Source organism: Nipponia nippon, unplaced genomic scaffold, assembly GCF_047370975.1.
Source record: "Nipponia nippon isolate SJK-2023a ecotype South Korea unplaced genomic scaffold, ASM4737097v1 scaffold_18, whole genome shotgun sequence".
NCBI lineage: Eukaryota > Metazoa > Chordata > Aves > Pelecaniformes > Threskiornithidae > Nipponia > Nipponia nippon.
In genome coordinates, this window is record NW_028262334.1 from 10,125,826 (window position 1) to 10,149,268 (window position 23,443).

Below are 23,443 nucleotides of genomic sequence, written 5' to 3' on the forward strand. Positions count from 1 at the left end.
ATCTCAGTCAATATGAAGCCCACCGTGACCTGGGCTCTTGGACAGAGAAGACCAATCTTCATCACATCCTTGTTACTGACTCACAGTGGGGACTTTAACTCCACTGGCACGCGAGAAAACCCTTAATCTGGTTAGAGGAACTACACACGTTCCTCCCAGCGAAAGCAGAAGTAACAGATTGAGTACCTGTGCTCAGAGTGCTCCTTTGGTCTACGGATGACCAAAATAACGCAACAGAAAGCACACACACACTTCCTACAATTTCTCCGAAAGTTAGTTTTGGGGTTTGCACAGACTGACTCTCTTTTTGAAGGCACTTTGCAGAGGTTCCATGATTGGCTCAGAATGAGCAAAAGCTCTAAAAGTAGCAACACAACTTCCTATTTAATGGCAGTCTTAAAACCACATAAAAATTGGATTCAACCCACATTTAGAAGTTTTTAAGAGCAACTAAGAGCACTGGCTTTTCTCTCTGGCCTTATCAGATAATAAAGAATGAGAATTTAATTAGCAAGAAAAGACAGCACAAAACCAACAAGTAACTCAACAAAACAATTGAAAGCTTTTATTGTGATACCTCAAGTAGATACAATATAGTGAAACAACAAATGATGTACAGTATTGCTAGGACAAAACAGCAACACAGCCATGTCACCTGTAAAAGAAAGCATCGTAAAGAGTAAGAAACAATGAGGCACAACTCAACTGCCATTTACGACTCATGCTTTAGGCCTTAAACCACTTGTAACAGTCCTTTTACAAGAAACCTCTGAAGTGTCTGTTCCTTTTGCAGTAAGCCAACTGCCGGTTGGTTTAACATGAGTCTCAATGAAGTACAATAAAGTGTCCAAAAAGTTTAACAATAATTTGACAGCTCCTTCCACTCATTGCCATTATCAAAGAATGGAGGTGTTCGAAATTTGGTCTATGAGACCGTAGGTCACTACTGTTGCAATCTGACTGCCGAGATGAGCGTGCAGAAAAGCTCTACAAGCATTACTCAGAGGGAAGCAGAAGTCCACCAAAAATGGCACACAGCGTTCATGAACTCTTGCACTAACTTGATACACCAATAAGAAATACAGATGACCATTTGGTTATGGGCGCAGTGATGACTCTTTGTCAGAACCTCTGAGGCCAGATTTTAATTCAAAGACACTTCATAAGCTGTATTCCCCCTCCTCTCCCACAGATTGCGAAAGACTCCAAGTATGCAAGGCATACCACTGGCCATTATACCAGGCCTTGCTAGTGGGAAATTAAGATGGAATTATAACAAACTTCATTAACACAGTTTGTCATGGTATAGCTTACAATGAACAAGGGAAATTCATATTCTGGCCCTTTTTACCGGCAGATAAAACTGAGATTGCTAGACTGCTAAAAGCATACGGCAAGAGTGGTTAGGTCGATGTGTCAGCAGTCCCTCACCAAATTCTGCAGCTTATTTCACAGCAAGTTTGCAACCTAACAGAATTTTCACAGATGACAGCATTGCCTTTTATTAATCAAAAAGGTACTCAGCGTGACCAGACAAAGAGTAACTCCAGTGTTTGGAGGCAGACTCCGTCCTGGAACACCATTGTTACAGCCAGTATTTTGGACCTAGACAGAGAACGCGTGGTCAGATTACTAACGTCGCATCAAATTATGATTAATTACTTTAGGACAGGCGTGGCTTTAGAGGTTCAGAGAAAAAAAAATTTTTCAATACATGTAGATTTTTGCTAGCAAATTCCTATGCATCCCAATGAACAGTTCTTCTAAGCCAGCTCATAGTCAGTTCATTTGGTCCAAGAAAGAGCCAGCAAGAAACAAAGGTTCACAAAAGCTTTTTGTTACAGTATATAAAAAACAAAATACAAAATAAATGTTAAGACCAACAATAAAAATAACCAGTACAAGTAACAAAAGTGCTCAGGTTGGAGGGGAAGTAAACTTGCCCAGAGCAAACACATACAAACTTTAAATATAATCTTTAATATATTACAAAAATTGGTTAGAGGGAAAATGCTTTAGTAAAATTTTTTTTTCAAGTAAGTTTATTTTTCTTTCAAATGACTGCCAGAGGGTTCAGTGACCAGACTGACCTCTTCACATCAGCCAGCAGCCATTGCTATCTGGATTCTACTTTCACCAAAACCAATAACAAGAACTCTCTACATCTTTACAAGGGGAGAAAATAATAATTGACACTGCCAAGCAACACAGGAAGAAAATTCACGTATTCCCTCAATAGAATGAGCCTCAAGAATTGTTACATGGCAGCATGAAATAGCAATTCTGTACTAGTTCTACTCTTTACTCCTTCTAAGCGTCCACTCTTAAAAGACCAAAAAGAATATTGCTTTGTTTGGTTCTCTTAAAAGCCATAAACATCACATATAGATCATTAACTCTTTATGCCAGTAGTCTGAAGCTCTATGTGCTAAGCACTTGATGAAGTCCCAACCTTTGGCATCAAAGTTAATTAAGGTTTTGGTGAAAATGTCCAGTTTGAAATATAAATAATGCACTGAAAAAAGAGGTTGAATTTCTAAGTAAGAATCAGACTGTTTTACAGACAGCATTAACTTACTAACAAGAGATAGCCAAACCCCCAATTTTAGAGAGAAAAATCTTTAATACTTTACATATTTTCTTTAATTTCAACTCTCTACTGAAAAGCAGCCATTACTTTTGTCTTCAGTCCAGTGTACTGCTTCAACAAGTCTGTAGCCAGGAAATAAGAAAAAGCCCAAAGATACACAAACTTCACATCAGCATGTCCACAAGTATCAACATTGCAACTGGACTTTGAAGCCAACACAAACTTTTTGCTGACAGACATTTTAGTGCCTTCTTTGTTGGCACTACAATGGAGGAAAACAAAATCCCAATAATTCCAGGTCAAAAAGATCAAGAGACAGGCAACACCAAAGCCCATCTTGCACCAATGACATTGTTAAAGAGGAGACTTTGAAGCCTGATGATGTGAACGTGAAGTAGTCACGTGTAAGCCACAAAATCCAGACTGAACACAACTGTACCACCTCAGGTCTCTGGACTGAAACCCAACAGCTCTAACTACTTCTCTGATTTTTACATTTTTAATTCATAGGTATAGATCACTACAACATCTTGAACGCAGTTTCGCCAGCCTGCATCACAGAGAATGTGTACACATGGGCAAAATCTCTTCTCTCTTCCTCTCCACAAAGACACCGGAAAGCTGGTTTTAAAGATTTGTATTGCCCCTACCCATTGGCATAATTTTTCACGTATGACAAAATTTCTAAAGTGCAGCAGAGTTCAGAAAGCCTATCAGAGATTCCCAAAAACGTAACAGCAGCAACAGCACCTATGACGAATTTTGCAGGTGCCGTATTAGAATTGTTATTGAGAGAAAATGATTTTGTATTGCAAGGCTTCCATATTGTTCAGTTATAGTCCTTACGTAGTGTTAAAGGGTTTTTTCCAGACATTTTGTCCTCAAGCATTAAAAGGATTAAAATACAAAAAGTCTTCAGAGACTGTTTAATTTGAAAATAAAGTTAGCAAATTTATGTAGAGCATTTCTTTCATAGTTGCTCAGAATTTGCATGCACAGATACCAACAGCTAATATTGTCCATACACCTTCCAGAAGTTTCTCTCATTAACTCATTCCATTTAAGAAACAGTGTGAGAACAAAAGAGAAGGTGAGTTTCATATAAATTTTTATTATAAAAGGTACTTGGGGATGATTTAGCCAGCAAACCAAGAAACCCTTTCCCCACCCCCAACTTTTAAAAACTATCTTGTTATTTTATGAAAAACTGAGTCAAACTTCCCTTCCCTCTTATTACCCCTCCTTTTCCTACAGGTACTATATTAATTTTCATGTCATAGGCTCTGGCCATTTCTCACAAAAATAAATATTTTTGTTCAAATGTAGCAGAAGCAGAATACTTCAACAGGTTTCCTTGATATCAACCTCTTTGTCCAGTGCATTAGGACTATACAGTTACATGGAACCAGCCATAAAACTTTACTGATGCACAAGTCCCTGTTACTGGCAAAGGTACAGTACCAAAAGTTCTTTTTTTAATACACCGACTGATTTTTTTTTTCCAAAATAGAAGATGCATATATTTTTCTGCCTTTTTAAACTTGCAAGCTATAGTTTTATAAATTTCTTATCCAGCAAACTCCTTAGGCAATATGTTGGTCTTAAATGAACATATTCTATAGCATTATAGATTTAAAATCCTTCTAAGGTATTTCATTAAGATACCAAACCTCTAGCATAACCTTTCCTAACAACTTGAGACCTGCTAACTTCAGTCAGTGCAATTGAAATATTTTTTAAAAGTGAGCACTGTACCTTTAACCAATTCACCTACAAGATGTACACAGGTTGTGGTACACTCGAATTTAAAAAAGAAATTAATAACTACAATACTGCATCCTCTTCACTGCCAAACACATCAGAAATTGCTACATATAAAAAAGCACCCCATCCCATACATTCTTTCGGACTGCTCAGATACAGAACTTCTACAGGACTGGAGTGTAGGTGTTTAGGCAAGAAGCATGCACAGCAGAAGGTAGCATTAAAGGCATAGGTCAGAGATAGATGCTAACCAGTAAAATCCATTTTCAATTAGTGAACTGTTTCTCTAGTTTGAGAGAGTTTAGAAAAAGGTCATCCAAAATGTTCCAAAACAACTGTTCACACGATAATACACGTACAAAAAGAGGGAACTTACACAAGGAGAAAAGGCAAACATGGCCTGAAATAGCCACTTACACTACACTACTCATTTGTGAGGTTTCAGAGTTCAGTGATATTCTCAGGGCCACTCTAGCCAAGCTCTTCCTTTACTTTGCGTTAGTCTTTGTAAAGCATGTTCCACAGAATATTGTCCAAACAGAAGGAAAAAAGGTCATGATTCACTCCCAGCCATTGTCTTTTATCATGTGGGCAAGTTCAATGATAAATTTTCCTTCTTTGTATTTCTGACTGCTCTCAAAAGCATGTTCCTGTAAAGAAGAAAAATCAAGACACTGAATTAAGCTGGGGGAAATTAAGTATTTTAAACATCAAACTTGCATTAAAAATACAAACGAGGAGACGTTCCAGTTAGCATCCCATATTGGTTACACCAAATCAAGGGCGGGAGGGAGGAAAGAGAGGATGAAGAGGGTTGAGAAGGAAACAGGAGCAAACTCTCATAAGCGGAATCGGCAGATCCACTGCACAACAGATCTTGCTTTAGGACTTTCCCTGTTCTCTCACTGCTTAGGGAATTTTAACACTTTTTTTAAGTGAAGGTTAGGAAATGGCATGTTATGTCTGTTCAGTTCCCTTATTCCCAGAAGCAATGAAAAGAGGGAATGGGGAACCTTTTCAAAAGCTCTCCTCTATACTCATCGTCAGAGGGAATGCATTAGGACAACTTCTTTCTACAAGATCTGAAGCTATACTGAATCAATGAAAATCCAGAATCTAACATTTTCAAAACCTGAAACTTGCAACACAGCTGCAAGTGTTACAGGTAACTGTACAAGTGCAACGACAAAATCAGGTTCACGTTAGTTTAAGCAGTGTAAACATGCTCAGTACCATTTATTGTAATCCATATTTTTGCTATATGAACCAACTTTTGCAACCTAAGAAATTAAAGACAACTTCTTCCATCCGGTTTAGTGTACGTGGTTGGTAATCTTGCAGAAAGGTATTACAGAGGTATTAGATAGCTGTAATAGTACCTACATATCATGCTTTTTTTGCAGCTCAGAGTAAAGTTATTACCTACTACAACATTCCAGCAGGTGTAAGGAAGCAAAACTACATTACAATCTGCTATACACAAAAGCACTAGAGCTAACTCGCTTAAGCTATCAGTATAGGTGCTACTCAAGGGCCTACTCAAACATCTGTGCTTCAACATATAAACATTTATTGAAAACTTAAGTATATTGCTTACGTATTTCCATCCAAGAGTGGTTTTACAGTTTTCACAATAGATATCTGCTACAGCATGTAAACCTGTCAGAAGAACTCGCTCCTCTGCTGGACCACAGCCCACGTTTACCCTGGGAAAAAAAAAAAAAGGAGCAATTGCTCTACATTAACTGCACAAGAGTGTTTCTTTTCTTACCTGTTACCCACCTTTTCTCCAGAGGACAAAAAATAGTTAAAAAAAAAAAGTGCCTAACTTATCCAATGCTGTAAAAGTAACCTCCTCTGTTACACTGAGCTGGAGGACAGGAAGAAAAAAGGGGCTTGTTTTTGTTTTTTCCAGTGGCTAGTCCACACAGCAAACTGTTGGTGATGCCCACTTACTCCCATCAACAAAGGCTAAATAGTTCAACTTTCAGAGAACAGAACACTAAGCAGTAACTGGACACCGCTACAGGTTCGGGCTTTTCTTCAAAACCAGTTTGAGACCTCTGTAATGGAAGTCTGTAGCAGTAAATCACCACAACAGCTGAATTTAGAACCAACTCCAAAATAGCAGCAAAGAAAAAGCCCCATAAATATTTCTTTGCTACAGATCAGCAGACTAAGCCATGATGAACAAACAGCAAAAACAAAACATCCCATGAAGTACTGCGTCGAGCTAGCTTTTTCATGAGTAAGTGTCTGTGCAGAAAACGTCAGGTAAGACTAAACAAAGTTTTTAGACAGTGCTATACAAGAGGAAAGTTTTGCCATTTTTGTTGCCGTATTATCAGGTTCGTACTACTACAATTATACTAGAAGTCCCAAGTCACCACTGAATGACTCCACATATAAAAAGAACTTTGAGGATCCGCAATCAAATCCTTTGCAGTTATAGTTCCATTATCCTGGTCTAAAATAGACTAAGGCACTTAACTGCTTTTCTTTTTTCCAAAATGCTGCAAGACAATAAACTGCTGAAAAATAAAGACAAAAATGCAATCCTGCATATTAGAAACTTAAAATACATCCATTAGCAAATTCAAAGAGCTTTGTATCATGAGTAGGACGTGCCTAAAATGGCAAATATTAGGCTTGATAAGATCAGAGAGACCTTTTGCCTCTAGCACATTTGCAATATTCAAGGTCATTTAAGATGTACCAAGTTTACTGCAACATTAACCTGTAAATGTATCTAACTATCACCCTGGAAAATTCTTCTTTGGACTACAGCAGAGTTGTCTAAACCAAATCTACAGTCATGCAATACATTCTGATTTCTGGAATATCTCAGAATGGCAACTCTTACTCAAGACAGTTACCACTACATACACAAAAGGAATTTCACATTAACACCCTCCCCTAAACTTTCAGCTATTAGCAGAACTACTTAAATGATAAGACAAACTAATGCGTGTGTAGGGATACTCACAAATCAGCTCAGTAGCTCTGTAATAACTGTTGCTGGTGAGTAAACCCAATGTTAAAAAGAACGGGGCAAAGTGCAGCTACACGAATTCCTACTGTTTTTCACTTATGAAGCATACAAAAAAAAAAAAAATCACACTGTGTAGGTAGTGTGCATAACCGTAATAACATACTTACACAGAATTAAAGAGGTAGGCTCGTCCCTGGCTTCCCTGGAAGGACTGCATAAAAAAAACAAATGCACTTGTTAAAACCCACAAAAAAAAACACCAAACAAAAAAATAGTTCCAGAAGGGTGTGTTAGTAAGAATATAAACATAGGACAGATATAAACTCTTTCAAATGAATTACTTGAAGTTAAAAGTTTATACCAATCCTTTATAGGAAAGCCTGGTCAGCAGAGTTTTCACCCACATTAGGTTTTTTGCAACAGTTTTAAGTTGTTAAGTATTATTGTTCAAAATAAGACGACCGTAATGCAAACAAAACATACTTTTTTCCTACCCCTCTGCAAGATATCAATTCTCATTTTCCTAGACATCCATCATGCTAATTGAAATCTGCTTTTAAGTCAAAGGGAATTATTTCCATCGCCTCGTCCTCTCCCGCTGCACCCAAAAGATGATTTATTTCTATTTCATCGCATCATTTCATGTAAGACCAGCAAAATTCCGGACCAATCATAAACCCAGCATACTGTATGCAGGAAATGCATCTGATCAGTTTATAAACTCAGCTTTATCTCAATAAAATAACTGTTATCATCAAATGCCTAAGCACCGCCAAATGCTTTCAAATCTCTCACGTACCTGATAGATTATGGACCAAGGTGACTGTTAGACTTTCTTGGCTGGATCTAAATTAATGTTTTAGTTCAGAGCAGTAGCGCAGTTTTGAAGTAAAACCCCTCATCAGCCACGCTTACTGGGGGTTGGTTTGGCTTGCAGAGCAGTTTCAGTGCCTGCGAACTGCATCTTTGCTCCTCCTGTACCAAACTACACCAGAAGCTCTTCTACTATGCACTCTACAAACGCTAATGAAGATACAAAGGCCTGAACCTACGATCAGACAGCCTTGAGCTACGAGCATCCTGGCAAAACCTGTGAGCAGACTAGATCCAGCCATAGGTAAAACATTCCAAATGTATGCAAGACACATCACAGCTTTCATCTGTTGATTTGTTCCTTCTGTATTGAATTACTTGATAATTTAGACATAGCCATTATTTCCCATTCAAACAGCATCACACTGAAATAGGCTTTTTCTTTTTTCTCTCTTCCATACTGAAGTCCATTTTTAAAAATCCCTAAACTGTCTTAATTTCTTTTTTTCCAGAATTTCCCTTTCCTAACCTACTTTCAAAGAAAATCAACAATTTTTTTCCATGCTGACGAGAAAGTACAATTGTTTTCAAGAATCCTTGCAGTTCTAGTATTGAAGATCAAAGAGCAACCTTTCTGAAACCTACATTAGATCAACATGGAAGGTTTTTGGAAGGAAAATCTCACCTTGAATATTTTTGAACGGTTTTAGTAACATGAGGCATGGAACCATAGGCAGAAGGACCTTTCTGCAATGGATTCTTCTTCTGGTATGTATTTAGTTATATAATTAGAAGTCACTTGACACCAAAATAGGTATTTTGCCAGTCTAATGATTAGCAACACAACACCAATAACTGTTGTATCTTAACTGCTTACTCAGAACAGTTTGCAAAAAAAAAGATGTAAAAGGGAAACGTATATAAATGAACACTTTTTGATCAACATTAACCAGATTATATACTGCAACAAAGAATGTTAAAAGAAATCCATGACTCTGGACTACTCTAAGTAGCAATGGCAGCCATGTAGTTACATACAGCCCTTAGCTACTCATAAAATCCCACCTTAAGATGAGAAGTTCTACTTAACAGTTTATAGCATTAATATTTTATTATTATTTCAGCAACCACTTAAAAGAATTATTAAATGGAGATTTTGGGGCAGAGAACATATTTCTTCATCTATAGCAGTGACAAAAGAAGAGGTACTCTCTCCATTATCAAGAGCTGCAGGTCTTACTTTTCACAAGGTGAGGAAAAAAAGATAGGCTATGCAGTACAGTGAAAGCTGAAACTTCAGGTAGGACTGACCCTGAAAGGAGAGACTCAGTGGAGTAGAGAGTCTGAACAGCTCTGCCAGAAAGTAATCCTTACACCTACCGTTACAACAAACAAAAAATCCCATCACTAGTTCGGGTCTCCTGAGATACTTAAAAACGCATCACGGAACTGGCAGAATGGTACAAAACCTGCAACCTGTAGTTTCTATAGAATAAGCAGTGCTCTCTAGATTAGAGCCAGAGTCTCACAATCAAACGAAGCAGAAAATGCATACTGCAGATGAAGACAAAAACCATTCATGTACATACTCTCAAAACCTGCCCATTAACAAACGAGTAACTAGCCTGAGTCAATTACACATGAATGTAGAGACAACTACAGTTGTGCAACCCCAAAACTTAAGAAAAAGCAAAGGAAACACTTCAAAGGTCCTCTTATTCATTAAGAGGTAAACTTAAACTAGAACTTCCTTGTTCCATGTACCCAAAAGAAAGAAGAACTTTCAAAGCCATGATCACCATTATTTTTGGTTAAGCTACTGCAAAAGTTCTTAAATTAAAAAAGTGGCAGCCATTTCTCCTTGCTTTAAAAACTCTGTTGTGAATTAGAATTCACAAATCTTTTTTTCAAACTGCACCAAGAAATCTCTCCTGTTAAACTAATCATGTGCTAGTTTCTCTATTTACATGTAATTACACATGCCGGTCGCATACAAATTAATGGGGGGGGTGTGGGGTGTGTCTGCCCCTACACAATCACTTTTTAAACCACTTATATGCCATACTTGACATTCCCCAGCTAGCTGGGAAAGACGACGACTCCAGAACAAATCAACAGTCAGGAGACCTTTTGAACTACTTTATGCAATTATTTCTGCCAAGTTTATGTTTAGCCTTGACTTAATATCACCTAATAAAAGCTCTCCTTTGACCCTGCATTTCTCAAAATTAAGCAGAGGGCAGTAACAGGATGCCAGGAATGGCATAAAAAGAAGCCCTTTCCCTCTCTTGTTTCATAATAAGCTGAAAAAAAAAAACATCTAGCCAAATGAAACACAAACCACAGGTTGGAAAGTACTGCTTTAGTTGTTCTTTTTTCCTGATGTATTCTTAAAAGTGACTTTTCTTTTCGTGCACCCTTTGCTTTGTTGCCCTAACTATGCTGGAACCTCCTAGGGTTTTTTCCCCTCAGAAATGGCCATCTTCGTTACCTTTAATTTTCGGGATTATCAGGGTACAGTGGAGAGGGAAGCAACACAAAACAGAACCTTTTCCTGGGACAGTGGTTTTAGAAAGAAAATCCGTTCACAAATATCCCACCGTGAAAAGCTCCTCCATTCCCACCTTCTCTAGCTTCTTGTTAGCAGAAGCTAGCTGATTCACCTTTCTCACCTACATACGTGTGTAGAGGCTAAATATTATATTTACATCCCACAGAACAATTGTTTCTTTGACCAGCCGGGAAGAGCGAGTTCCTCCATGTTTACATCACCCACGATAACTTGACAGCAACCTGTGGCAACTTGTGTGACTGTGTTCCGGAATACAGAACGTGGGTCTAGGCAGCTCGGGTGTTCCTTCTAAACCAGCGTCAAACCACAACATCAACGTGTCATTGAGCATTTAATGGTCTGCAGTCCACCCATGTGGAACTCCTATACACTGAAGTGAAAGCACTGTAAAGATATCAATTTTTAAATTCCTGTGCCTTTTCATTTTTCTTATGAATTTCTCAACTTGTCAGAGCTTGGCAGTCATAGTTTCTTATTCACACGAACAGCTGAGGAGATTTCTTTTCCTAAAAACTGTATTCAAACAACACAAGAAGGTATACATCTGTCACATATGCATTCTCTTGACCACAGAATATTGATTTACATGGAGGGTCCACCTACTAACAGGTATAAGAAAGATTTATTATCAGAGGTCTACTTCATGATGCATCCTATTACTAGAAATGAAAAGAGGACAACTCATTTTTGGACTTGAACTGCTTGCTAAGCTTTTAAGTTGGCTATAAACAGGGTATTTTGCATAACCAGAAAAAAATTAATATTGAACAAACATTTGTTTTTACCAGCACTAAGTTTCTCACACTCTGCGCTGTATGATTCAGTTCTACTGATATGAATTTTAAGAGACTGACAGGTTAAACACCTTGTGTGTCAACTCCTCAAAGGAAATGAAAGACAGGAGAATATTTTAAATGGCAGCACCAAGGACTAACAGGCATAACCGTTCAAACCAGTCTCCAGACAAACTGCTCTTCTGAAAAATAAACATCACCCATGCAAACGCACACTTTTACTTTGCAAGATGCGTTCAGCCCTTCCAAGACTGCTAACGCTACACATAAATCATAACTAAACCAGAACATTCTATTAAAACTGAGTCTTAAATATGTGTCTAACCCAGTAGAGAGGAATTAGAAGGTAGTGGCAAGTGTGACCAACTGTCACCAATAATGACTCCCATCAACCAGGATTTTTACTTAGAAGCTGAGCAATTTACCAGTTCAACTAATATTCGCAATTAAAACAAACTGAAGTCTGCTTTTTCATGGTCCTCAGTTAATAATATTGCATTGATTTGTGAGTTAACTTTTTCCCTAGAAAGTCCACATCTTTGACGAGCTGTCTGTTCCTACAGGAAGATCCAAAAGATCCATAACTTCTTGTTTCAGCTCAGTTGAAAGTATCCAGAATGGCTGACAGTGTAAGCAAAACTGTTTAACTGTACTTGGGAACTATACCAAAATTGACTGCAACAACAGTTTGGTATTATGATCTTTCAAGTCATCTGACAGACCTCTGTCATCAATACATTTTGTAGTAAAGAAACTTTATAAATGTTTCCCTTACATGCTAGTACATCCCTGCAGAATGAGATATGACCTATGCTTCTAAGTTAAACCCATCATTACCTCTAACGCCAGGATTAGCTGTTTTACCCAGGAGAAAAGGAAGTGTCGGTTAAGCAGGACACGTATTTACTGCCCTAAGGCATACCTAAGGGTGGGGGAAGCTCATGTAATTAATTATTCCCCACAGATGGGAGTAGATCATGTGGCTAGAGATCATGCTCCACAGGAAACATCCAGAGAAACTGCCATTTTAGCACGTATTAAAGGTATGGCAGGCATTATTATAAGCAAGTCAGACTGGCATTAACAGGATCTTCCTTAAGCACAGCTTGCGAGCTACTCGTAACATGGCAAACTAATATTAAAGAATATTTCTATGAAAGAAGTCCACGGGGTTTTGTTTGTTCGTTTGTTTGATTTTTCTTGAGATTCCCTTTCATTTGCTAGAGTTCCCTTTACAAGCTAAGATAGATCAACCTGAATTAGTATTCTGAACAAATATGCAATTCAAAGAAATATCACTGAGTAGATCAGAAGACAGTACTCTTAGGGGCAGTATTCTTAAGGTAAGCCAGAAACACATACAAGTGCTCTGATGTCTGAAATTATCTTCTCAGTAAGATGCATCGGGATAGGATGTAAGGATATCCTGTCACTTCAAGATTTGCAAAATAAATTCAGAACATTGAATTCAACATAAGCTACAGACAAAAAATTTATCAGGGGAAAAAAAAAAAGATTTGTTCCGTTTGATATTTCTCTCAGATCCAACTCCTCGATACTGCAGACAACTGGAGATAATGCTGCTCAGCTGCTTACTAGGCAAGTTCTAGATGACTCCATAAGTATTAAAAATTTTTTTTGAAAGTACATTTTCACTCAATTATTTATTGATTTTAATAAAGGAAGTTATAAAGTTCGATATGTAGAGAATAACCTTAAAAAATTCCACGCCAAAAACTGCATGCCTGAAGATTTGGCAAATGATATTTCCCGAAGTGAAGACTTTGTCAGGCAGGACAAGTTATCCTGAGTTACACAGCATCTTGAATGTATTTCAGAAATAATTATGTCAAAACACATGTCGAGTAGCACACTTCCCTTGTACGCTTTCCAGCTCCTTTAAGCCTTGAAATCTATTCTTGGATGTTTTCCAAAGATTGCTTCTCTTCCAAAAACTAGATTCTTCCCCCAAGAGAAAAAAAACAGAACCCAAAAAACTAGAAGCCTCTTAGAGAAAATAATTATCACGAGAATATTTATGAAATTAGGCCCATTCTCAACTTTTTCAGCAGGGAACAAAAACGGCCTTCAAGCATGCAACAGGCCCAACTATCTTTCCAAGTACTCCTTATATCATAAGCAAAGGGGGATTGCCAAATTGAATCAAGCTAAGAACAGCACCTTTACTTCAAGACAATAAACCCTTAAAAAAATTCCTCTTGAACTCATCAGTTAAACAGCGGAGGACAAAAACACAGATTGCTAAGCAAGGCTAAAAATGTTTTGGCATCTATTTAAGGTGAAGGCTTTTCCTTCTCATCAATAATATAACAGCAGACATACTGACTGCCTTGGAGAACTAAATTTAACCACCAAGATTGTTCTTTTACCCATAAGGTGCAAGGATTTCCCAGTGAAGTCAATGACAGTTACGTATATATACCTTTACGCAGAACTTGTTCTTGAAAATATTGACACATCTAGTCTTGTCTGTGACTTCATATGACTTTTTCCCCCTCTGGTCAGATATGCTTTGCAATGAATGAGACAGAAGAAAGTGACAGTATTTATACAGACATCTATACAAAGTAATCCAGATTTTCTTCCATCCCCAGCATTAAGGCACATTGTAAGACAATTCAACAGTCTTTCAAGCAGGTCAACCTTGACTAATAAAAGCATCATCCTTTGCAATACATCCACTAGGTTCCAAAATTCCTATTATGTATTTGTATTCTTTGTAATTTGTAGGACCTTCACTGAATTTCTACATGACGACTGGAATTTAGTGGGTACAAGCCATTCTCAAGTGCTTTGGACCTTATGCTCTTCAAGCAACACTGGCCTCCTATAAAATTAACTACTGTTAATAATCACTGCACATCAGAAAAGCTCTTTCAGTTAAGCCTTTCACAAAACTTATTTCAGAATCACTTTCAGAGCAGCATATATATAACATTTTGTGCAGGCCACACAAGAGGCAACCTCCCCTGGACTTCAAAGAGTCTTTTAGAAGTTTTCCCTCAAAACTTAATTATGTCAATTTGTTAAATTGTTGGGATTTTTAAAATTAACATATACTGTTTAGATGCTTTTTATGTACGATTTTAAATCCAGCAAGTGCCTCCTATGGCATCAGTTTTTTGCCTTGCTCTTTATTAAGGCCCGTGGTTCTTGCTGATAGAAGTTACTTCTCTTCTGTGCCTGTAGTCATAGTAGGATATGATTCTAAAAATATCCATTTGCTTCTTTAAAGAAATAAAAAAACTGCAGGTTCTTCCCCTGTCCTCTGAACACTCCCCAATGCAGCAAAGACTGGTATACTCCTTCTAATAGTATTTTTTTTTTTAAATGTTTAACGTTCACTTTGAAGTCTTCACCAAACAGAAAATCCAGCACTTGCAGACTTGTTAACAATGCAAATTAGTAGTGTCTAAGATGTGCCTAACACCGCTTCAAAATTACACTTATTTGAATTAAAAGTCATCTACAGTTTGTTAGTTCTCGTATTATGTATCCTTCAAATCAGTGTTTTCCCCAAGATGACTGGAGTTATAAATTATTATGGTAACTGCTCATACATGCATGCGTGTGTTCAGCTGCACAGACAAAGGTTTGTCAACATCTCCACTGCTGATGACCTCCTGGTTTTGGACTCCTATTCTCAACCATTCCTCCCCTTTCCCCAGGCTCCTCCCTAGATGCAGAAAACACAAGGTTACAGAGTGAAAACATCTAGAAATATATGCTCTGATCACTAACACCCAGGTTGATTTCAACACGAGGCAACCCATTGAGTCATTTCGTAACAGCAGAGAAAACTAAAACTACAGATGAAGAATTCACTTGTGCAGGTAGCACATTTTCATACTGTCTTATTAGTCTGCATTCTTATTTCTAAGCCATTGCCAAGACTTTTGGTTGCCATTTTATCCCTGGCAAGGGCACAAGAAAAAGAGAGCTTCATGACTAATTCTAAGGAAAGAAAGATCCTGCTGCTCAAACAGAACAGAAATACAATGAAAAGGTGATTCCTGTGTGCTGCCACCCCTGTCAAACAATTGGCATCAAGTTCTCAAAAGCAGAACAACTGCAAATCTGTACTGAAGTCTGGCATTCCGAGGACCAGAATCAAAGGGATGACTGACAGAAATATGCAGCACTCTGCTCTTCCATGACAGACCAGCATTTAAGAGAAACAGCACTCATTTCATAGCATAGCTTATCTTTTCATCTTGAAGCCTTATAGTGTCAGGTATAACACCTGCTTGTATCTCAAAGCAGGTTAGAAAGCTAGTTGTAGCTGCCTTAAATTAAGCAAGCAGCATGTATTTTGGCTCCTTTTCCCTGACCATGCACCCAGGAAACGCGGGGCAGGGCAGGGGACACCCACATGAAGCAGTTACACCTAGGTATCAAATACTGTTTGCCTTTATCTGCTGGAGAGCATTTGTGGCACTAGGGTTCTGGAGTGAGACTGGAGAGTAAGCATGTAGAAAAAAAGTAAGAATCTGTAACCAAAAATTGTATTTAGTAAGTGTTATGCAGAGCTTTAGCTTTTAACTAGGCCCTCAAAGTAAGGCAGGGCGGAAATCAGGTTGAGCAGTCCAATTCTCCGCTCCATCAATAAATCCAGAACAGCACAGGAACTGCACTGTTCTTAGTTAACTTTAGGTTGTATAGAATCAACTTGCTACACTTCAGGTTATTTTAAGTATTTTTGCTGCAGCTGGGTAGTTATAGTAACTAGGATTCTAGATATTATTAGTATAAATAAAAAATATCTCTCATTAACCTAAGTTCATTGCACATAACATGCATCAATGAAAGCACTTTAAGAGAACTTCAGAAAAAAGACTAATATTAAAAAACCAGTTCTGAAGTACACTCATCTGTTAGTCCGTTTACAGTTCTAAGTTATGTCTACACATGTTGTCTAGGGTATTTCTTCAGTTTGTTTTCCAGGTTAACCTGTGTTTTCATTTAAAACAAATCATTTCCTCCCACCGCTCCCACTGGCACTCCCCAGGACGGCACTACTTATTCGTAATGATCCAAGTGTATCTAACTACTGCTTTGCAGTTGTTTCCATCAGAAGAACTTCTCCAATGGTGGAATATATGCAAGTTAAAGGAAGGCAGTTTTTTTAAAGCTATGTTCCAAATACAAGTACAATAGATAAGAATTTTTTTATTTTACAAACATACAAAAAGATACACCTCACATTTAAATGTATTTCTCATTATCACACAGATTTAGACAACAAAATATGGTCAAGAAATCTTAAGTTGATAGAATATGGATCAGCTGTCAAATAAGCATATGGTCAACCTGCAAGTACAGAAATTTCTGTTGAGATGCCTTCACTGAAAATTATGGAAGCCAGAAGTAAAGCAGAATCCATATTAACACCCTTCCCAACACCATTAGAAACAACTTAAAGTATTTGTATTTACTTGATAGATTTTTTAAAGAGTTCTCCATGTTCTTTGACTTGAAAATGTGATTTTTTTTTAATGTTTGAAATTGTTTATGAAGCTGTAGTATGAACACATGATTTGCTTAAGAACATACTCAAAATATTCTGCTGACCAAAACTCCCAAGGCCTTGGAGAGCAACTGGCTCATGTGGTTACTGTGGCAGTTTAGTTGACATGCAAAAAATTAAGTCCACTAAAAGAAGAGCTTCCTACTAAGTATGTGTGCTTGGATTGCATTTTCTCAATGAATTTATACATCTCAAGAGACACAGCCAGCAAAGTTTCATTCTTCCTGTAGGCTTCTACAACCTGAAGTTCAGGAAAGATGTAACTCCTCCCACTAGTTTTTGGCCCAGAACATGTAGTGAATAATGAAGCTGTGGTTGCTTGTAATTTAGAATCCAGTGTTGCCAAAAAGACCCCTTATACTGAAATTCCAAAATCAACATGGAAACAAATGAAATTCAAATGGATTCACATTACTATTTGGATATTTCCCTTGGTTTTGCTGACCTCAAAACAAAATAAGATCAATCACTATGAAGAAAGTGAGGAACTTTTTTCAGCTTAATACAAGTAAAACAAGTCCTCCCTCTTAATTTCTTCACGCAATTTTGTATATGTAGCTAGCTCACTGCTTCACATGGAGTGTGTCACATTTGCAGTTCCATAATACATGTACTAAGTTGAGGGAAAGAATTGTTTAGGGGAAAAGACTAAAGGCAGAGCAGAAGTAAGCAAGCAGCAAGTAACACTGCCAAGAACTGTCACCAATTTTACTATTTGAGTCAAAAAGCTGTCTTGAGACCTAAACAAAAAGATCAAAAAGATTAGTAACAGAAGAAAAACTGTATGGGGAAAACCCACTATTTCCTGATAGCCCTCCAAGGCATAAGCAAGCAGGTGTCCTTTGTCCTCACCCAAAGAAAACCTCAGTTCAGAAGTAGCAGCATTCTCAACTCTGCCCATCTCTTCAGCAGTCATGAGCAGCATCACCTTAGTGCTGCTGAACACACAAACAGGCAGAAACAACAGAAAAAGTTAGTTATAAAGGGTTTGCCACTAAGAAGTGTTTGACAAAATAGCTATATAGAAAGCAATGTATCAAGAGGTTTGAAAAGCAACTGAAGTGTTTTCTCCGAGACACCATTAAGAGCAAATCCATCAGGAGCTTATTTGAAGCAAAAAATGAACCAGTCTGTCAAGTATTTATACCAAACTTCAAGTTTTCCTACATATTTCATACATCACAAAACTTGGTTTCTTCCAGCAACAGGTACGAAGGGCTGGCCTAGCCTGTTTCAAGGATCCACATATTGTCTAGGCTGAAGTTTAGACAGTCCAACTATTTTGAACATCTCCAGCTAATCATATTCATTCAGAACTGGCATACAGCAGAAGTGAATGTGTTTACAGATTCCATAATAGCAGCGGAACATTCTGGAAACAGGCAGTTTTGTGGCCTTCAGTCAAACAGAGTCAAAAATAATCTTTATCTGGAGTAACCATAACCAGAATAATTTCTCTACCCAAGGACCCCTGTTTTGTTCTGACAGTTTTCCTTAACAGACTTTTCAGATACAACAGCTCACAAACAGTACCTGCCTGACAGTAGACAGAAGTTATTAATATGGGGAATATATTAGATCAGCCTTTATGTCACATTCAAAAGTTTCCAGAATATATCCAGTCCTCAGTACACAACATGTATGACCCACGAGTGAACCCAGGCAAGATACTCTGAAGTACGCATCAATTTGCATCCCTTATCTACTGGGAGCAGTGATACAGTGATAACCATTTTGGTTAAATAATTCATGAGGTCTCTAAACAAACCACTTGCCTTGGAGATCAATTCATCATGGTTGGCTAGATGGGCTCTGCAGTGGATACAGCTGTAGGTTCGATGACAGTTCGGCAGGTAAGCCTGGAACGTTTTTGATTTTGTCATTTTTACCATCTCTGCTGGTGGCTCCTCACTCAGCTCAGGGCTGGCACTTGAAGAATTACAACTTTGCTGAACTCGCTGACAAAAGAAACACTGGAATATGCAAGCAAAAGCCGTTGTTGTTCTGGAGTGTGTGTGGCACTTTCCACACAAATGACAGAAGAGAAACAGTCACAACCTGCAGGTGAAAAGAACAGAGCAATTAGCAGCTTACAACAAGGCCGGAATAAACTTGTTATTCAACAGTTCTAGAGACAAAGTGTTATTTAGAGCATATGCCTGGCTACACTACAGGCCCCTTTTTTCTATGAAACTGCTCAATTCAAGTTGCATTCAATACAGCAACAAGCAGTTCTGTTCCACTAGTGGAGTCTACTCCATCACGTTTCTAATGAAGGAGGCGATTCAAACAGTTCTCCATGAAACATTATACCAGGTATACTCTAAGACATACAAGCAGAAAATTACAGCAAAAGGGCAGGGGACTAGAGAAAGGTAACAGTCTTTGAAGTTCCAGTGGTCAGTTCCAACATGCAAGTACTTTCCAAGATGCCTTGTCACTTGCTGTGTCCAACAGCAAACATACAATAGATATTTGCACTTTGGCTTTCAGCAAAAAGTCTCACTGTATTGCATCTGGCTTTAAGTCAAACACCAAGTAAGATGCTGCCACCCTATTCAGGGATCCGCATCTCCTCCTCTTTCAAGCTCAGCAGAATTATGCCTTTAGGCAAGGACCTTTTTGACTAGCGTCCTGATCAAAGCTGATTAGCTACTTCCTCACTCTACCAGAATAGTCTTAATGGATGCTACCAAAATCACCGTCAGATAAAAGCCAAAGTCTACACAGAGAATACCCAATTGCATTCTTAATCCTGAGAGTGCCTTTGAGACATTATGTGCATAAACAGAGAAGGCCAGACCTTCCTGCTATGCCAGAAAGCATGCCTTTTTAGAGTTTGCCTGAAAATTACAGATTCTAAATATTCATAACAAACACACACTGCTCTGTCAAAGGCCACCGGTTACCACACTGTATGCGTCAAGCTAATGAGCAATCCCAACATGAACACTGCACAGTCACTTATGTCATCAGCTATCAGGTGACGGACAGAGTGGGTCGATAGCACAAACACAGCAATGAGAGCCAATACAAAGAATTTACAGTATCTTGATCCAGCTATTAAAATGAGCATGCAAAACACTTATCACAGTTGTAAACTGCATGCAGGGCAGCAGCTAACCACTCTTCCAGCAGTAGGATACTAGTAATACAAATAGAACAGATATGAAAGCCACATAAATTAAAGATTGTTTATAGGAAGCAGTCACTGTGCTTCAAAAGATGCCTTGAAAAAGTAATCTGTACAGCAGGCCTAGCACAAGAGACCACAGCAAGATTTAAAGGGTTTTGGTTTGGGTTTGCTTTTTTTTGTTTTGTTTTTTGTTTTTTTTTTTTTTAACCTTAAGCTTATGATAGCAGCAGAAGAAAAGACTCAAGAACTACTAAGGACTTATGGCAAGAAAATTTCTAACATGAAGAACTGGAAAGGCAGAGAGAAGCCACAAACAGGACACATAGCAGAACACATGCAATCCAAAAAAACCAAAGCAACAACAGGAACAAGTTGCCATCCAAAGCACACATCTACGTATCAGACCGACTGGACTTTTGTTAGTCACTGAAAAGGAAACCAGATTTGATAAGGGAAACACTAATGTGTTTGAGATATTAACCCAGTTAGCATGAAGACCAGAACTGAATTATTAATAGTCATTTAAACAAATATTATATACATATTGTCCCAAGATAATTTACTTATAACTGCAAAGGCAAGAATGATTACAGTGTTTGGAGAAAACAGCTTGCTTTTGTAGAACAGCTAAATATCAAGCCACATTTATCAGAGGTAACAGATTATAGGCAAAAACAGAAGACAAGAAACAGAATCCTACAAGTTAAACGTGAGGTTCCCTTTAAATTCCCTGCTTGAACTCTTAATGTCAGAAAGAGACGGATCCTGTTTAGGTTCACAGAAATGGTAAAAAAGCCCCGGGTTTCACAATGAAAGGCACCACAAGCAAAGACGTTTTGATTTTGGATTAGACCCTTTAGATCAGTAATCTGATCTAAACGAGTTCAATGCTTGCAAAAGTTCAGCACGTTGAACATAGGAGGAAAATATTTTTCTTCAAGGCATTCCTAGAAGCTCATTTAACTCACATTTCTAACAGCCATCTGGACTACTTCAGGCTCAATATACCGAGTCCTTCAACTACAGAAATTAAAGAAATCCAAAGCTCTTTTGACAGAACTGTATTTGACACCGCTCTCTTCACAAAGGCGGCAATCCTAAGCGTTTGATATACAGCCTAAGAACCACAGAACTTTTTGCCCTGGGATGTTAGAGGCAAGGCTCAAAACGTGAACCACTTGTTAGCGTGCTCTGGTAGCGGTGCGTGAGGCTGGATTTACCCACCGCCACGAGCTGCCGTTCGTGGCTCTGCAGGAAGCACCGGGAGGCAGCGCTCTCCTCCTCCTTCTCAGGCAGCAGCGCAGCCTCCGCTTCGGCGGCGCGCACGGCAGCTCGGCTTCCTGCGGACCCAAGCCATGTGAAAGAAACGGCAAAACGAAGCGCAAAAGCGAGCGCACAGGCTGCCGCCGGCCCGTTCCTACGTCGCGGTCCGGACGCTGCTCCGTGACTTGTGTCGGCGTCCAGCAGCGGGGACCGGCGGCACCGCCGGCAGCCGGCGGGGGGACCCAGCGCACCCGTGACGTCAGCGGGGCGGGGCGCCGGGCGGCCAATGGGCGGGGCGGCCCCGCCCCGCCGGCTCCCGGATGTGTAAACAAACACCCCGAGGAGCGCGGCGGGGGGGGGGGAGCGCCGGGCCCGCGCCGCCGCGGGGAGGGAGCGCGCGCCTGGGGTGCGCGGGGGGGGGGGGGGGGGGGGGAGCGGGCGGGCAGTCGGGGGGGCCGCCGTCCTCTGGGCCCAGGACGGGGGAAGGCGACACAGAATAGGGCGGGGAGCCCCTGGCGAGCTCACGCAGCCCGCGCACGCACTCTCAGCAAGCTGCGGTTTGGTTGCTCCAGCAGGAAAAGCCTCCCAGGGTGAGGGGCGGGGGCAGGAGCCTCGCTGCCCGCTTTAGACACCGAGCAACGGCGGGAGAGGTGCGAGGAGAAAGTTCCGGGCGGAGGCCTCGGCCTCCCTGCCGGCAAGGAGCAGCTGCGCCCCGCGCGTCCGAGCCTCTCCCCCGCCAGAGCACGAAGCCGCCGCGGACGCCGTCGCCTTTTCGCTCCCGCTGGCCGCGCTCCCCGCAGGACGGCGCCTGGCCTCGGCGGGGCACAGCCGTGCGCACCGCCCCGGACGGGACAGCTCTCGCCCGGCCCCGGGCGGGGGCCCGCCGCACCGCTCCCGGGGCCCTCGCGGGGCGGGAGGCAGCGAGGGGGGAGCCCCCCGGAGCCCTGCTCGCCTCGCCGACCTCTGCCTCGCCCCCCCTTATGTAAACCATCGCCGCCCGCCCCGTAACGGGGAGGCTACAGGCAGGCAGCGCTGCCGTCATTTCCAGGCGCTATAAATAGCGCCCAAGCCCTCCTCCCGCCGGCCAAGTTGCCTCGGCGGCCCCCGCCCCGCGCACACGGGGAACCGCGGCCCCCCCCCGGCCGGGGGTGCGGCACGGGGCGCCCTTCGGGGCCGCCTCCCCGCCTCCCCCCCCCCCAAAGCCCCCAACGAGGAGGCGAGGGGCCGGCTTCCCGCGCGCTCCGGTACTCACCGCTGCGCCCCGCCGGCTCCGCTCTCCAGCCCGGACTCCGAGCAGCCGCGCGGCCCCGGGCCCCTTTCCCTCGGGGGGCAAGGGCAGGCGGGACCCCCGGCCCTCCGGCGGCGGCCGGCCAGGGCTCGGCACCGGGCCCCGACGGAAAAACAAAGAGGAGGGGGCGGCTCGGCGGCTCCCCTCGCCTAGAAGGTGCCTTCTCGGCGGCGGCCAGAGGTCACGGGCGGGGGCCGGGCGCGCGTCTGCCGCGCCGGGGGCCGAGGGGCGGCCGGGGCATCCTGCGGCCGCTGCGCTCCGCTGCCGCGCTCCGCGCCCGCCGCCGCCGCCTTTGTTTTGCTCCCCCCGGCCCGGCGCTGCTGCGGCCGTTAAACCCGCTCCTACCGCCGCCGGCAGCCAATCACCGCGCGCGCGCGCGCGCGCCCTCGCGCTCGCCCCGCCCCCTGGGGGCGGGAGAAGGAGCGGCGGCGCCCGCTGCGGGGGGCGCGCGCCAGCTGGGGGCGCGCGGCGCCCCCCCCCCCCCCCCCCCGGCGCTCCGCCCCCCCGGCTCCGAGCAGGAGGCGGAGCGGCTCGGGGGCGGGGCGCGCGCGCGCCGCGGCGGCGCCGCCCCCCCTCGCTCCGCCCCCGCGAGCCGCTGTGCGCGCGGCGAGGCGGGCGGGCGGGCGGGCGCGCGCGTGGTCCCCGGCGCGTGCCGCGAGCGCCCCCCCCGCCCCGCTTCGCCT

General features: G+C 41.6%; 1 protein-coding gene across 2 annotated transcripts; it reads right to left on the minus strand.

Moving 5' to 3' along the window:
• Positions 1-539: 539 nt before the first annotated feature.
• YPEL1 (yippee like 1) lies at positions 540-23,116 on the minus strand. Of its 2 annotated transcripts, XM_087754444.1 has the most exons (6): positions 22,725-23,116; positions 21,434-21,549; positions 18,849-19,131; positions 7,514-7,557; positions 5,952-6,060; positions 540-5,004 (listed from the first exon to the last, which is right to left on the minus strand). In XM_087754444.1, the coding sequence occupies exons 3-6, from the start codon at positions 18,963-18,965 to the stop codon at positions 4,915-4,917; spliced, it is 360 nt and encodes a 119-aa protein (XP_087610570.1). In that variant the 5' UTR covers positions 18,966-19,131; positions 21,434-21,549; positions 22,725-23,116; the 3' UTR covers positions 540-4,914. The 2 variants fall into 2 exon arrangements, with proteins under 2 accessions (XP_087610570.1, XP_087610569.1); XM_087754443.1 differs by lacking the exon at positions 21,434-21,549.
• Positions 23,117-23,443: the final 327 nt, after the last annotated feature.

Bases quoted from the DNA above. Each gene is read 5' to 3' on its own strand.
- YPEL1 (XM_087754443.1), bottom strand. From the start codon at position 18,965: ATGGTAAAAATGACAAAATCAAAAACGTTCCAGGCTTACCTGCCGAAC. The intron at 7,558-18,848 runs GCAAGTGGTTTG...TTTTTTATGCAG, and splicing joins ATGATGAATTGATCTCCAAG to TCCTTCCAGGGAAGCCAGGG. The intron at 6,061-7,513 runs GTAAGTATGTTA...TTTTTTTCCCAG, and splicing joins GCCTACCTCTTTAATTCTGT to GGTAAACGTGGGCTGTGGTC.